The following is a 14,668-nucleotide window of genomic DNA, read 5'->3' on the forward strand; positions in this document are numbered from 1 at the left end:
CTGTCAAATGAATAAGTAAAATCTTAAAAAAAAAATTCAAATTGCATCAAGTGACTTACTGTTTAAAATTTTCAATGGCTTCTCAATGCGTGTAAAATACAGTGTAGACTCCTTGCCCCCAAGACTCCTTTCCCTTCTGACCCCATTTGCTGCAGTTCTCTCTTTAGCTTACTAGAATCAGCTACTCTTTGCTCAGCTCCTCAAACTTATCAAACTTTCCCTGGTCTTTGAAATTGTTCTTCCCTCACTCAGCCTTTTCCAAGGGTTCTCTGCACTATTCATGATTGTTATCATTTTATTTTTTACTTTTTCTTGAGGTCTGTGAGGACCATGAGTCAGAGTCCCTGACTGTCTTGCCCACTCTTTTACCCCCAGCTGCCTCTGCACTATTCCTGGCAGATAATTTTTTAAACAATACCTTTTGAACCCAGAAACTGTTGAAGCAGTGTAATGCAAAACCTAATTAGAAGTATTATATTGAGGAGGAAGGACATCTATTTCAATAAGACTGGAAAGAAGGAGGAAGAGCAGGTACTGGTCGGCAGGAGTTTATAGCTCTGGGGGAGGAAGTTACCTGAAGACTTGATTTCCTTTCTGAATGAGGAGGACAAGTCCCCTGCCTAGAATTAATGAGTGGGTGAAGGGGCATGGGGTTTGAAGGGAGCCACTGAAAAATTTTTTAAAAGATTTTATTTATTTATTTATTTATTTATTTATTTATTTATTTGAGAGAGAGAGAGAGAGAGTGCAAGTGGAGGGAGGGAGAGGGACAAACAGACTCTGCACAGAGCCCGAGGCGGTGCTCAATCTCACTACCCTGAGATCATGACCTGAGCCAAAATCAAGAGGCAGTTGCTTAACCAACTGAACCATCCACATACCCCAGGAGCCACTGAAATTTGAATAACTAATAAAAGGAGTAGGAGAATTACAAAAGAAACTCTAGAAGAAATGGCAGGTGGTTCAGGTGGTGTTGGGGACCATGACCTTGGCATGACCTCTCTTAGCAGAGTTGAGAGTTTTCTGCAGCACTGCTCAGCAGCATAGGCTTTGGGGAGAAATCAGTTTCGCTGAACCAATGTTTAAAGTTTGAAGGATAGGTGCAAAGAAAGTGAAAAGACATTTAAAAAATTGAGAACAGTGGTGAAAGTGATTGCACTGATTAACAGAGACCTTAGATTGAGTAGAGAAAGAGGTGAAGCCAAACGGCTGCTAATATTCTGACAAAATGGGAGGATTACAGGAATGCAAGTATCCATGTGTCTGAGGAGAGGGAGAGGCGGAGAGGAGACATGGGGCTGAGGGACCTCTTTAGAATAAGGTACTTATAGGAGGATTTCTTCCAAGGTCTTATTCTACCAGATGATGTTTTAACTTCTTCAATACTGTGGTATCTTGAAGGACAAACAAGCCTAGAATATTTTACGGAATGTGTGATAATGAAGTGATTCATTTGGCAGCAGCAAAACAAAGCCACCACGGGGTCTATTAACAATTCATGCATCTTAACAATTTCCAGAGGCAATTTGATAAGTGACTCAGGCTAAATTCAGATCACCAGCAGCTTATACTCAGAACATTTTCCCCCTTGGGCTGAGGGAGCATTCCAAGAATGTATTTAATGAGGTGCTATACTAATCAGCCATTCCCTGGGTATATGTCTCTATGAGTGCTGAAGCTAATTGCCAAATAAACGTGTTTTCTCAAATATTCCTTACCTCTGTACAGACCATTTTAAAAGGAATCACATCTTTAGTTGTTAACCTCAATCAACAAGTCTTTATTGATGAAATAAAGTGACTTTCGGTGCGACTTAGTGATAACATAACAGGATGACTGGCAAAAGGACAAATGAGAACATAATTCTCAGTAGAATCTTAGCAAAAGGGTGAAAATTTGATGTCAGTAGTAAGAGTATCAAATATGTGTGCGAAATACTTTACAAATCTTGTCATTTATATTTAGTTTATTTGATTCTCACAACAATCCTTGGAGGTTTTATTAGCCCCTATTTTACAGGTGAGAAAACTGCTTTACAGATTTTCAATGATTTATCTAAGGTGACTGGCAAGTTATTTTCCCCCGATACACTTCACTTCCTCAATGGTCCAGTAGTACGTCAGGTGCACAGCTTAGCGCTCCACGTGTCCCGGGTAGGATCCCTTCTAGGCTGAGTTCAGTCAGCTGCTCCAGGACTCGGAGAGGCGTGCGGAAAGCCATTTCTACCATGGCTCCACTAGGTGGCAGTGAAGGCCACCCCACTCGAATGTGTCACTCAAGACATCTGGCTTTAAGTGGTCAAAGCCAGAAAGAGAAAAGCAAAACGATGCTCTTCTTCTAGACTCAGAAAAGACCGCATATGCATGTGTATGCATGCACGTGTGTGTGTGTGCACGCACATGTGTTTGCTAGGCAGAGGAACTGACAAGTGAATAGAAACTGTTGCTGCACTCTATGCAGTTTCTCATACTGCTAGTGGGTAGGACCAGAGTGAAAGAAAGACCTTGATATTCGGCACTTTGATACTATAATGTGTTCTCTTAGCCCATATCTGCAAGGATGGATCCTGGATATCCACTTAGGTATTACATGATGTCCAAGAGTGTCATTGTCATTCGGCATAAAAGTGAATGTTCTCTCAAGAGGAAGAATTCATGACTTTGGTGCATTGTCTGTGGCTGTGCCTACGCTTTTGTCTTTCTCCCCCAGTGTATTACAATGTATTGTTGTGTTATAGCTGGCAGAAAGAAAAACCACTTGCAGTATCCTATGGGTAAAGGAACTCAATAGCAAAAGAAATTCAAGATACTTTTGATGCTTTCTTGGTTCGGTAATAATCAGCATTGCTAGAGGTTAGTTGCAAATTTTGGCCACTGGAGAAAGAATTGGAGCTCCCAATTACAGCGATTCCATCTTAGAAAATAGATGTGGCTGGAAATGAAGAGTTGGAAGCCATCCTTTCCACGGAATAATGTTTACTTGTCATCCTAAATCTTCCAGAAGTTAGGGAAATAAAGTTTCATTTGTCTGTCTGTAGCAACTCTGGGGAAACCGCCACCCCATTTATAAAACCAGAGTTCCCATCAGTTTGAAGAGTGTTCTACTCGAGGAGACTCATCCACTGGGGGCACCTGCTTCTCTTCTGGCACTGGGGGTAGATCGGGTGCTTTCTGTCCACACCTTGCAACGGTGAAGCGACTCATGTGAAGAGCTTCTTCATACCCTGGGAGGGTGTCCAAAGAGGAGGGCAACTGGCCGAGGGGGCTGTGGGAGTGAGCCACAGCCAGAATTCTTCGAGCTGCAGGGCCAAATATTGACTGCAGGGCTAGGGAGGAAAGAAGGAATAGAATTAAAGTAAATGTGACATCTTCAGAAATCAGGGACTTACAACACACTTAATTTCCCTTCATTTTTAGCAAGTGTCTAAACCATTGTCACTCTCAGCCACAAAATGTTATGAAAATGCTGTGAACCTTGTTTGGAAACCAACTTCACTCTGCTGGAAGATCCTGTCTTCCCTGGGGTCCTCAACTAATCTAAATTGTGTCCCCATATCTGACAACCTTGTCCTTCCCTTTTACGGACTTGGGGCCCTTTACACCAACCCACTGGTAATGCAGACTTCTTAGAAATATTTACTTCTGTCTTATTTATCTTTTTTCAAAGGGCAGTAAGTGAAACAGGAAAGGTGAACAGCAACGTAGCCTCTCTTCAAAAGAAATTTCACAATGTTGTGCCACCTGCTGTTCTGACTAGTCTTTCTTCTCCCATTTCAGGAAAGAATATAATATGAAGAAGAGAAGAGAAGGACATAAAGGAAAGTGTTTTATAATCATCAAGGTGATGTTAGGCTAACATATAAGTGTATCAGTAGATACACTACAGAACAAAGAATTGCAAGTGCACATGACTAATTTCTTCAAAGATGTAAAATATTATATAGGTAATAAAAAATACAGGTTCTAACAAAACCCAAGACATTTTTGAAAAAGGGATACACTCAGAGCTTAAAATAGTTTTATCAAAATAACTTTATAAACTGGGTAATTCTTCCTATAAGACATTTCCAATATTTTCTCCAACATTCTACTTCTTTCTTCACTCTATCGTTAGACCAGTATTTGAGGACACAGAATCAGTGAGAGCCCACGTCACCACACCATCAGGTTTCTGGAAATTAAAACAAGCCTGAGTTCTAGAATCTTTAATACTATTCAATCCATGTTTCTATGTTGTTTCATCATCCTGATCATTCTTTTACTTGTCTTTTTTTTTTTTTTTTTTTTTAGTAGTTTCCTCAGCGTGGAGCCCAACGCGGGGCTTGAACTCACAACCCTGAGATCAAGGCCTGAGCTGAGATCAAGAGTCTGACACTTAATTGACTGAACCACCCAAGTGCCCCCAATCATCCTTTTTTCCCCTTAATTTTATTTATTTATTTGACAGAGAGAGACACAGCGAGAGAGGGAACACAAGCAGGGGGAGCGGGAGAGGGAGAAGCAGGCTTCCAGCGGAGCAGGGAGCCTGATGAGGGGCTGGATCCCAGGATTCCAGGGTCATGACCTGAGTGGAAGGCAGACAGTTAACTGATTGAGCCACCCAGGTGCCTCCCTGATCATCCTTTTAAACCCCCTTTCAGGTTATAATGTCAGAGTACTCACAAGTGATAGTGCTTTGGAGAGTGCTATCATGATCAAAAGCTATGACTGTCACTTCATAGGGAGGCCGGCCTTCATCTTCCCCATTTTGCTGGCGACTCAGACAGCAGCGGAAGCACGCAGACGTCAGACCGCATAGAAGAAGCAGTGCACCAATTACCACCAGTAACCTGCAAGAAGAGCACCCCCCAGTGAGAGCTCTGCCATCTGGTGTGTTTCCCAGCCCTGGCCATAACTGGTCTTCGGTGTCTACATTTTTACTTTGACTATTTTGCACAATAATCATGATTTTAATTTCAACACTTTCATTTCACATGCATACTTATTTTGTCGGCAAGACTGAATCAGTTCATTAAAACAATAAAAGATCTAATGTGGTTTGGAGGGTCTGCTTTCTACTTTATATTCTCCTCTCTGTAGAAATTTCTAGAGGTGACTCTGACAAAATACACAATAACCTCTTGATGGCTGAGGAGATGGTATTGAAATAGGAAATCCTGACATATTGTCACATAGTTAATGATGAGGTAAAGAAACTTTACTCCATGAGATGCTAGGTAAGTAGGCTGGCTGTCTCATACATTTTTTTCCTACTGTCAGTATATTTAAAAACTAAAAAAAATAAAAATGAATGCCCTTGAGAAAAATAAAGTTCCTTTGAAATGTCTTTCTGGGTATGATAGCTGAAACTTACCATATGTACCAGAGATGCACCCAATCTGTGGTCAGGCAACTATGGAGAAAGAATAAAGTTTTTTTGCAACAAAAACATAGTCGGCGCCTGTTGTAGTTCCAGAGTCAGGAATATGAGTTACAATATAATTTGCTACTTTGTTATAATAAAAGCATCACAACTTACATATATTTTTTTAAGTTTGCATTTTAATTCCAGTTAGTTAACATATAACAGGTTATTTTAACTTCAATATAGCCAGCAGAATCTCTTGCAAAATGGGATGCCTTAAAGTGTTTAGTACTACAGATGGCATTGGGTAAATAATTTTGTAAATCATTATAAGACAGACTAGTGATTATGAAAATGGTGTTAATAGAAAATATAACCATGACCACAGTAAACAGTTATGATGACAATTACCAAGAAAGAATTTGGAATGTAAGTTTACAAAGTTTGAAAATGGGCAGGAAAGTTAAGGTTTGTGTATATATATATATATATATATATATATGAGTTCAATAAAATTCAAACATAAAGAAAATATCAGTTATAAGCATGAAAGCAATACAATGAAGTTTGTAACTTATGTTTTGCAAATTGTTGCAAAAAGGGTCACCATTAAATCATAAAAATTCTCACAAGGAAAAAAAACCCCTGAACTTTCACATCCAATATCAGAACTAATATATACACCCACTGAAGCCAAACAGGAAGGAGGAAAAATGTAGAAACCAACTTCACCATGTTGAAAGTTAATTAAAGTAACTGAATTTTCTCTATAGAGATGACAAAAATATGGATTGCAAGGAAGGAGTGTGGGGTAAGCTCAGGAGTGGGAAGGGGAGAGGAAGGAGATATTTATGTTTGAAGATGAACAAATTTAATAATACTTTCTGATATATTGAGCTATTGAAACCTATTGAAATTTTCTTCTACATCCTCTCTTTGGTTGTACAGTTGTAGAATATACAATTTGCTTTTTCAATAAACAATGTCTCCTGTAGGTTTCTCACATTCTCCATTTATTTAAAGCCTCTTCTAGTTCTATAGTGTAAGTGATTCTGATTCTGTTAAAAGTGATTCTTCCTGAGTAGTAGGTGTCTAAAACCTCAGACAGTGTGACAAGCAACAAAGGCTGCCACCATTTGTCCTGGGTTTAACAGTCTTGGCTATTGAAAAACCCTTCCCATGGCTAAATATGTGTTTTCCTTCAGGCTAAGCAAGTGTTTTGTTCCAACTGGCCCTGCTTTCTTAATAATTTACCTCCAAGTGGAATGAATCTCTTCCCCTTTTATGTCCTCTGCGTCTGTGTAAGACCTAATTGTGATAGGTTTAGATTAAGGGATAACAACCTCAAAGTGATAGCTGAATGAAGTCTGCAGTAAGTATTGACATGCCTTAAAATACAGAAAATGCTCGTCATATTTCAGATGGTGATGCTACTTTGGAATTACCCAAACATATCTGCCTGGGATGAGATTTTAAATCTAGTCTGTCCTGATGAGTCACTGAGAAGCATGGAAAAGGAAGACTTTTGCAAATTTCTGTGACTATATAAATTGAGATTGATTCCGTTGTTTTAATGGGAAGATAGGTCTTGGAAAAAATGCTTTCAGGGATGTTATTTTAAGTACTTAGGATGACACGAGGGCATGTCTTTATTTTTGCATGACCCATCTGTGAGATTAGTGGGTTGATGTCCATTTAAGTAAAGATAAAGGGAAGTCACAGATATTTAATGACCTCTTGACCCTCTTTTGGGTACTGTTTTTGTTTCTTCTTCTTCCCCAGTTTGGTCTCAGATACTTACTGTTCAGGATTCACGCAATTCTCCTCACATCTTGCCAGGGGAAGCTGTAGGAAGGGAAATAGTCTCAGACAGGGAAATGTCTCATCTGCTCTGCTCAGCAGCCTACCAACCATTCCTCATGACTCTGCTCTGTTAGTTTACTTGGTGAGAGCCGGGACAATATGAGGACAAGGTCATAGGGTCAGCCATGTTTAGAACTGTTTGTTTTCATTGCTCCCATGCCTGTTGATTATATATTTGAAGTGGGAGACACTAGAAGAGCAAATATCTAATCTGTGGGGGGTTTTTTGTTTGTTTTGTTTTTCGGTTTTGTTTTGGTTTTTTGTTTGGGGTTTTTTTTTTTGTTTGGTGGTTGGTAAGCATTACAACTTTTGTGAGTGGGAGGCAGAAGCAGCATTTAAATCAATTTGTCCTAGAAATGTCCTGATCTGTCCCTCAGGATATTGTTATCACCATCTTAATTCTTTCCCAGCAACAAATTGAATTCTACCCCACTCCTTTTTTTTATTCCCTTAGCTCATCAATAACACACCGTACAAAAAAAGGAGAAAAGGAGGGGAACGATTTTATTTATTTAATAGCTACTATATGCCAGTCAGGTTGCTAAGAATTTTCAGTTTGTCATAACATTTCATCACAAAACTCATGCAGGTGGGTATATTTAGCCTTATTTTGAAACGTTACGTGACAGAGGCAAAGGGGTTTAAGTTAACATGGCCAACTGTATGCTCCTATTGATGTAGCCAGAATTCAAATCAAACTCTATCATAGATATGACTAAAGGTAAGAGAAGCTTAACGTGCTAAACAGATAAAATACTTCTTTTTGTGACTATTGCCAAAAAAGAAAAGAAAAAAGAAGGAAAAGTGAAGGGCAAGGAAAAGAACAGGAAGCAAAAGGAAAATACAAGAAGAAGAAATGGATTTACAGACAATAATTTAACTGGGATATAGAAAGCAAAACAAGCAGTCCATTCTCTACTAAGACATGTACAGGAAAATGATACTAGCCAGTTGCTTCTTTTTCCTCTTTTTTTTTTCTTTATTTTAAAGTAGACTCCACACCCAGCGTGGAACTCAACACGCTGGACTTGAACTCACAACACTGAGATCATGACCTGAGCTGAGAGCAAGAGTTGGACACTTAACTGACTGAGCCACCCAGGTGCCCCTGCTTTTCCTCTTTACTAGTGTTCATAGCTGTGTAAATTTCCCCTTGACAGTTGTCCAGAATCCTCAGTCTAATGACCCTTTTCTCAGCTAACAAGTTACTCAGGGGCTTCTGATTTTTGGTAGGGAGAAATAAAAGGTTGGAAGTATTTTTCAAGAACTTTCCCTCTTTTAACTTATTTCTGATCTGAAGGCATCTAAACTGCTAGAATTGTATCAGGACTGATGTGGAAACTCCGTTTAGGGAATTATGTAATTAATTTTGATAATTTATTTGGGATTTTGAGGGATGAGTGATAGGATGCTAAAAGAGAGAAATATAGATAAGTGGCACTTCTAAATTACCACAGCTATCCTTCATGTGTCTATGGTTACCCTAATTTCTGTCCCCCCATCTCACTGATGCCATCAGCCACACATGGGCCATGTAACCCTATAACACCAAGGAAACATTCTAGTTATTCTTTGCCCCACTACCTCTTTGGTTCAATACATGTCTTTCACCTCAATCACATCGCCCAAGGTTCTTCTGAGAGTTGGTTTATCTGAGAAACAACCAAACAAACAAAAGTTTTATTTTTGCATTTTCGCAACTCACCTGGATGCAATATACCAGGGCAGAGACTGTCACGGCCTGGGTTTGCACCCCCATGGGGCTGAACTGCTTCTCCAGGATCAGGTACGGAGTGTCCGTGTCTGTTGCCTCCTTTCCATGCTCTGTGTTGGTCTGACTTCTTGACCTGGAGGACTTAAGGAGACAAATTTTTCTCAGCAATAAAACTTTCGCTCTCTCTTTCCTCTTACTCCTTTGGGCTTTTATTTTCTGTGGTCTTTCTCTCCCCTTTCATCCTGGCTTCTTTCTCTGTCTGTTCTGTTGTTACGGTCTCCACATTTGCTTCCTTTGGCCTTCTTTCCTTTCCTTCTACTAGCAATCCTTTCTATATGTCTTTAACTTTCTCCCTCTGCCCCCCAAAAGGAAAACATTCAGGGAGGACACATTCAGTCCTCAGATTTAGGTGTTTTTCTAGGCAGTGGTGAGAAACTTGACTTGAGGCGGCTCAACGGTGAATTGCTGGTGACCAAACAACTTCTCTCATCTCCATCAAAAAAGGAGTAATACTCTTGGTCCTTTACTGCAGCACTTCAGGGGGACCGTTGAATAACAGCCAATCACCATCCACTCCCCTCTCCACGTGATTAGCCCTCCTCCCTTGCTCTTTGAAACCCTCCCCTTTGCTATGTTGATAATCAACTCTCCTGGTTCTGGGTCATTTGTTCGTAACCATTGCAGTAGGACTGAGACGTTAACAAATGGACCGGAAAGCATTCCCATCTTTGAGGAAAGCAGGTCCCCTCTACCTTGACTTCAGTTCTTTTTGAAACACACAAGTCAGATAGGCACACATCACATTTTTTTAAACTGAGTTCCAAAAACTAAAGAATAAACTGGGTTCCAAGATCTATGAGTCTCTAGGTTTCTCTCTCTCTCTTTTAAATAAAATCTAAGGTCAGCATAAAAATAAGCACATGTGGAAAGAGAATATTCGAAAGAAACATCTCTACAGGAATGAGTGAATGTTGTATGAATGATTTATTCTTAAGTCAGTGATTTTTTACTTAATACAAAGTACTTCAAAATTTTTTTAAAATACAAAGTATTTCATAGGAAAATTAGACATCAGTTGATGCAGATTTATCTATCTCATATGAATTGAATAAAACAACTTTCAGATCATAACTAATGCTGAAAGTCTAATTTTACTTTTACTGAGTGATTGTTGAGGGCAACTGTTGAGTGGGATTGATTCAAAGAGTCCTTACACAGCTTTAAAATATGATATCAGCATGGAGAATATAATCTTTTTTTCCTCTTAACCAAGGGAATCAAATAGTGACAGAAAAGCCTAATATGATACTGGTGATTACACAGCATTAAGTTCCAAAACTAAATGAGTGCTACATTATTTTTTTAGAATGAAGGAAGATAGAGATAAGATGAAGAGTATTTTTCAAATTTCAGCAGAAAAATTGACAAGGTGGGAGGTATTTCATAGGACAAGGAGAGCAGAAAAATCCTGGCCCTCCACTAAATTATTTGTGGTTTCTCCGAGGCTGAATTTTCCCGTTTATAAAACAGAGGAGGAATGCTCACTTGACCTGCCCTAGATGTTGTTTCATAGAAAAAATACCATTGGAGATACGAAGGCATTTTGATTAAAATATTTCTACTTAGAGTGGCCTGCATATGGTAGCATCACTAATCTTTCCCTGCCCTTTCTCTTGTCAGAGACACAGTAGAGCATCGTGGCTAAGAATCCAGCTAGCTTATCTGGGATTAAACACTTGCTTTGTCACTTATTTTTATTTATTTATTTATTTATTTTTGCCTTGTCACTTATTAGCTGTACAATCTTGGGAAAGTTATTATACCTCTGTTGGGTCAGTTTCATTCTCTCAGAATGGTAATAATAATAATGTTACTTCATAAACATAGAGATTAAGCAAGTTAATGTATGTGAAATGCATATAACTGTCCTGATGTAACAAGTATTTTATAAGCATTAACTAGGATTATCTTGATTTCCATTCAGTTTTGCCAATGACCTTCACCTTCAATATGCTGAATAACTGATGTCCTCTTGGTGTATTATTACCATGACCATGTTTTAGCTCTCCTGGTATTCCAATTCTTGAATATTTCCTCTTGCTGTTCTGGCCACCTCTTCTCCCAATCATACCAGCCAAACCTGCATGAACAGGTTTGTCAATTAACATGATTTTTCCCCATCACACTTTCCTGCATGTGATTGCCATCATCTTTTTGCCCTCCAGCTTTCTAACAGGTTTGAACAAAGTGGGATTCTGTTAATGACGTCCTTGTTACTTTTCTTTCTTAGAATTACTACTGCCTTTTTTGTTTGTTTGTTTGTTTTTTTGTTCTCACTGGATTATTCCTTGAAGAAATAGAACTTCTTGTTTATCCTAATGAAAGTGATTATGCCTTGTGGCAATTTTAGTGCTGAGTTCAGTCCCTGTCAAAGCCTCCATATCAGGAACGATGACAGAGGAAAGAAGACCCCTGCAGGAAGATCGAAGAGGGTACACACTGGAAGGGCAGGTAGCTGAGGTAGAGGGGAATGACCTCATTTCAATCCTACACAATCTTGTTGTACTTCCATTAAGTTTGTGAATCATTAGCTTATACCCAGGTTGTTAAGGACTTGGAGTGGAACCAATGGAGGGTGCATGTACATAGGCCTTTTCACCTATGCCTCGGGAAATTGTTATACAAAACCTGTAACAAGTGAAGCTAAAAAAATTACTTATTTCTGGCCCCTTTGATTATTCTCCTTTTGACCTTGTCTACATCAGGTGACCAACCAAGAATTCCCTTCCTTTCTGTGCCTCAGTGAAACAGATGCCAGGACAACCCTTACTGTGAGTCATCAAGCATGAGTTATAAAGTGTTGAGCAATGAGTTAGGCCATACCCATGGCTTCAAAAATAGATAATAAAGCAGAAGAGATTAGTTCCATCTTGCAACTTCTCCACTAGGAAGTCCCTTTGTCTTATGAATCAAGATTACAGTGTAAGCAATGAGTGACAACCTCAGAGGTATTGACAGTCAGGATTAGATTTAAGGAAATTTAACAAAACAGAAGGATTAAGTTTATCACAGGATTATTAGTTTTATATGCCATCTAACACATTACCACAAATTATATGCGTAACAATGTAAAACAACACACATTTTTTTTTTATCTCACAGTGTCTGTGGATCAGAAGTATAAAAACAGTTTTGTTAGGTCCTCTGTTTAGGGTCTCACGGGCTGCAGTCAAGATAGCTGTTGGGCTGTGCTCTCATCAGAAGGCTCGACTGGGGAAGGATATACTTCCAAGCTATGTCAGGCAGGAATTCGTTTCTTTGTGGCTATAGGATTTGTGCATGCTTGTTTCTTTAAATCTGGCCAGAGAGGCAGAAAGGAGGGAGAGAACCTTTAGCAAGATAGGCACTATACCTTACATAATCACAAAAAAGGATCATATATGTTCCATCACCTTTGCCACATTCCAAGCCACAGACACCAACCCACCAAGCAGAGAAGATTACACAAGGGCATGAACATCAGGAGGCAGGGATAATGAGAACCACTTAGTCTGTGAAACTTGTCCAGCTAGATAGCTGGACTATCAGGATTATAGAAATTATCCCATGGATCTTTAAAAACAGAAGAAATACAAATGTCCGTCGATGGATGAATGGATAAACAAAATGTGGTATATACACACAATGGAATATTATTTAGCCTTAAAAATAAAGAGAATTCCGATACATGCTACAGCATGGATAAACCTTGAAAACACTATGTTAAGTGAAATAAGCCAGATACAAAAGGACAAGTATTGTATGTTTCCACTTATATGAGATACCTAGAGTAGTCAAATTCATAGAAACATAAAATAGAATGGTGGTTTCCAGGAACTGGGAGAAAGAAAGAATGGAGAGCTGTAATAGTCAGCGTCCTCCAGAAAAACAGAACCAATAGGATGTGCATATTTATAGAGAAAGATTTATTATAAGGAACTGACTCATGCAATTATAGACTGGCAAGTCCAAATCTGTAATGTGGACCAGCTGGCTCGAGTCCCAAGAGAACCAATGATGAAGTTCCAGCCCACAGGCTGTCTGCTGGAGAATATTTTCTTATTTGAAGCAAGATTAGTGTCTTTGTTCTAGGCCTTCAACTGATTAAATGAGGCCCACTCTCATTATGGATGGAAAACGTTACCCTACTGATTAAAATGTTAATATCATCCAAAAACATTCTCAGAGAAACTCAGAAAAATATTTGACCAAATATCTGGGCACCCCATGGCCCAGACAAGTTGACACATAAAACTAAGCATCACAGGAATTATAGTTTAATGAGTACAGAGTTTTTAATTGGATAAGAATATCTGACATCAGGTAGAAAAGAGATGTTCAGTAAATCACTCATATTTTTTGGGCTTTAGCTCCACATCTCAAAATAAAGAACTAAGACATATTTTCCTTAAATTTCTTTGTATTTTAAAACCCAGCTTATTCTGGTGATGTCTTAATAGCTAAGAATCTCAAGTGTTAACTGTTTACTATTTACAAGATATTAAAGAATATTACAATTGATATGGTATGCCAGGGTGATAGGAAAGAATTAGTTTTTATTAACAGAAGGGGATCTATCTTTACTTCTAAAGAGCTTGTAATTTGGTTGGAGAGATGGAATAATTTTAATGGAATTGAAAATCAATAGAGTGCACTATTAGAGTGTATAAAATGAGGGAGTGAAAAGTGTTGGCAATCCTACCTGTAGATGTTGAGTACAGAGGATTTTTTAAAGAAAAAAACAGAATTGTATTTGTAGGGAGTACAGGATTTGTAGAGCTCATCACCAGGTCCTGGACTGTTTACTGAGTTTCTTATGAGTGTGGACCCAAAAGAACAATGGATGATTATGCTCTCCTGGGTTTCATGGGTGGGGTATGAAGGTGAATAACTGAAGTCTGAGAGATCTAGCTCAATCTTAGGCCTTCTTTAAAGAATGTAGTTCTTTCTAGTGCTGTGTGTATCCTTGGGCGTTTTAGCTATAGAGTCACATGCGTCCTTCCAAGACAATCCTTCGTAGGACAATCCATAAAAGGTTACTAGTAAGTGATGAGCTCACAAGAAAAAAATGTTTCATGTCAACAAGTGTGCTTCTGTATCACTTCTGTATCACTAGAATATTGATGGCATACAAAATAATTGAGTCACTGTGGAGAATGATAAAATGTCCTCTTCATTGTGACATGATTTCAGTATTTATTAATTCATCATTAAAAACACTTTCCTGGGATGCCTGGGTGGCTCAGTTGGTTAAGCATCTGCCTTCAGCTCAGGTCATGATCCCAGGGTCCTGAGATTGAGTCCCACGTTGGGCTCCTTGCTCAGCCGAGAGCCTGTTTCTCCCTCTGCCTGTCTCTCCCCGTGCTTGTGCTCACTCTTCTCTCTCTCCCTCTCTGACAAATAAATAAATAAAATCCTTAAAAATAAATAAATAAAAATAAAAACACTTTCCTGAGATTCTATTTATGTGAAAGTCAGCATGGTGGATGCAGGAAGCAATCTTGCTTCCTGGCACTCACAGTCAGGGGAAGTGGGGTGGGGCTTCAGTGATAAAGGTAAGTAGCATTGATTTGTTACAAGCTGGTTTGACTAGGATATATTACAGGCTGAGCTTTTTTTGTGAACTGTATCATAGAGTAAAACTACATTTAATTTTTTAAAATCTTTCTTTCTTTCTTTCTTTCTTTCTTTCTTTCTTTCTTTCTTTCT

The 14,668-nt window shown here is 38.9% G+C and overlaps 1 protein-coding gene across 1 annotated transcript; it reads right to left on the bottom strand.

Annotated features, from left to right (window-relative positions):
• Nucleotides 1-1,804: 1,804 nt before the first annotated feature.
• Nucleotides 1,805-9,408, bottom strand: TMEM52B (transmembrane protein 52B). Its single transcript, XM_025879849.2, has 5 exons — nucleotides 8,912-9,408; nucleotides 7,145-7,188; nucleotides 5,353-5,391; nucleotides 4,662-4,828; nucleotides 1,805-3,325 (listed from the first exon to the last, which is right to left on the bottom strand). The coding sequence occupies exons 1-5, from the start codon at nucleotides 8,963-8,965 to the stop codon at nucleotides 3,084-3,086; spliced, it is 546 nt and encodes a 181-aa protein (XP_025735634.1). The 5' UTR covers nucleotides 8,966-9,408; the 3' UTR covers nucleotides 1,805-3,083.
• Between the last annotated feature and the right edge of the window lie 5,260 nt (nucleotides 9,409-14,668).

The sequence above is a fragment of the Callorhinus ursinus genome, unplaced genomic scaffold, assembly GCF_003265705.2.
Source record: "Callorhinus ursinus isolate GAN/ISIS: 27379988/994484 unplaced genomic scaffold, GSC_fseal_2.0 scaffold27, whole genome shotgun sequence".
Taxonomy (NCBI): Eukaryota; Metazoa; Chordata; class Mammalia; order Carnivora; family Otariidae; genus Callorhinus; species Callorhinus ursinus.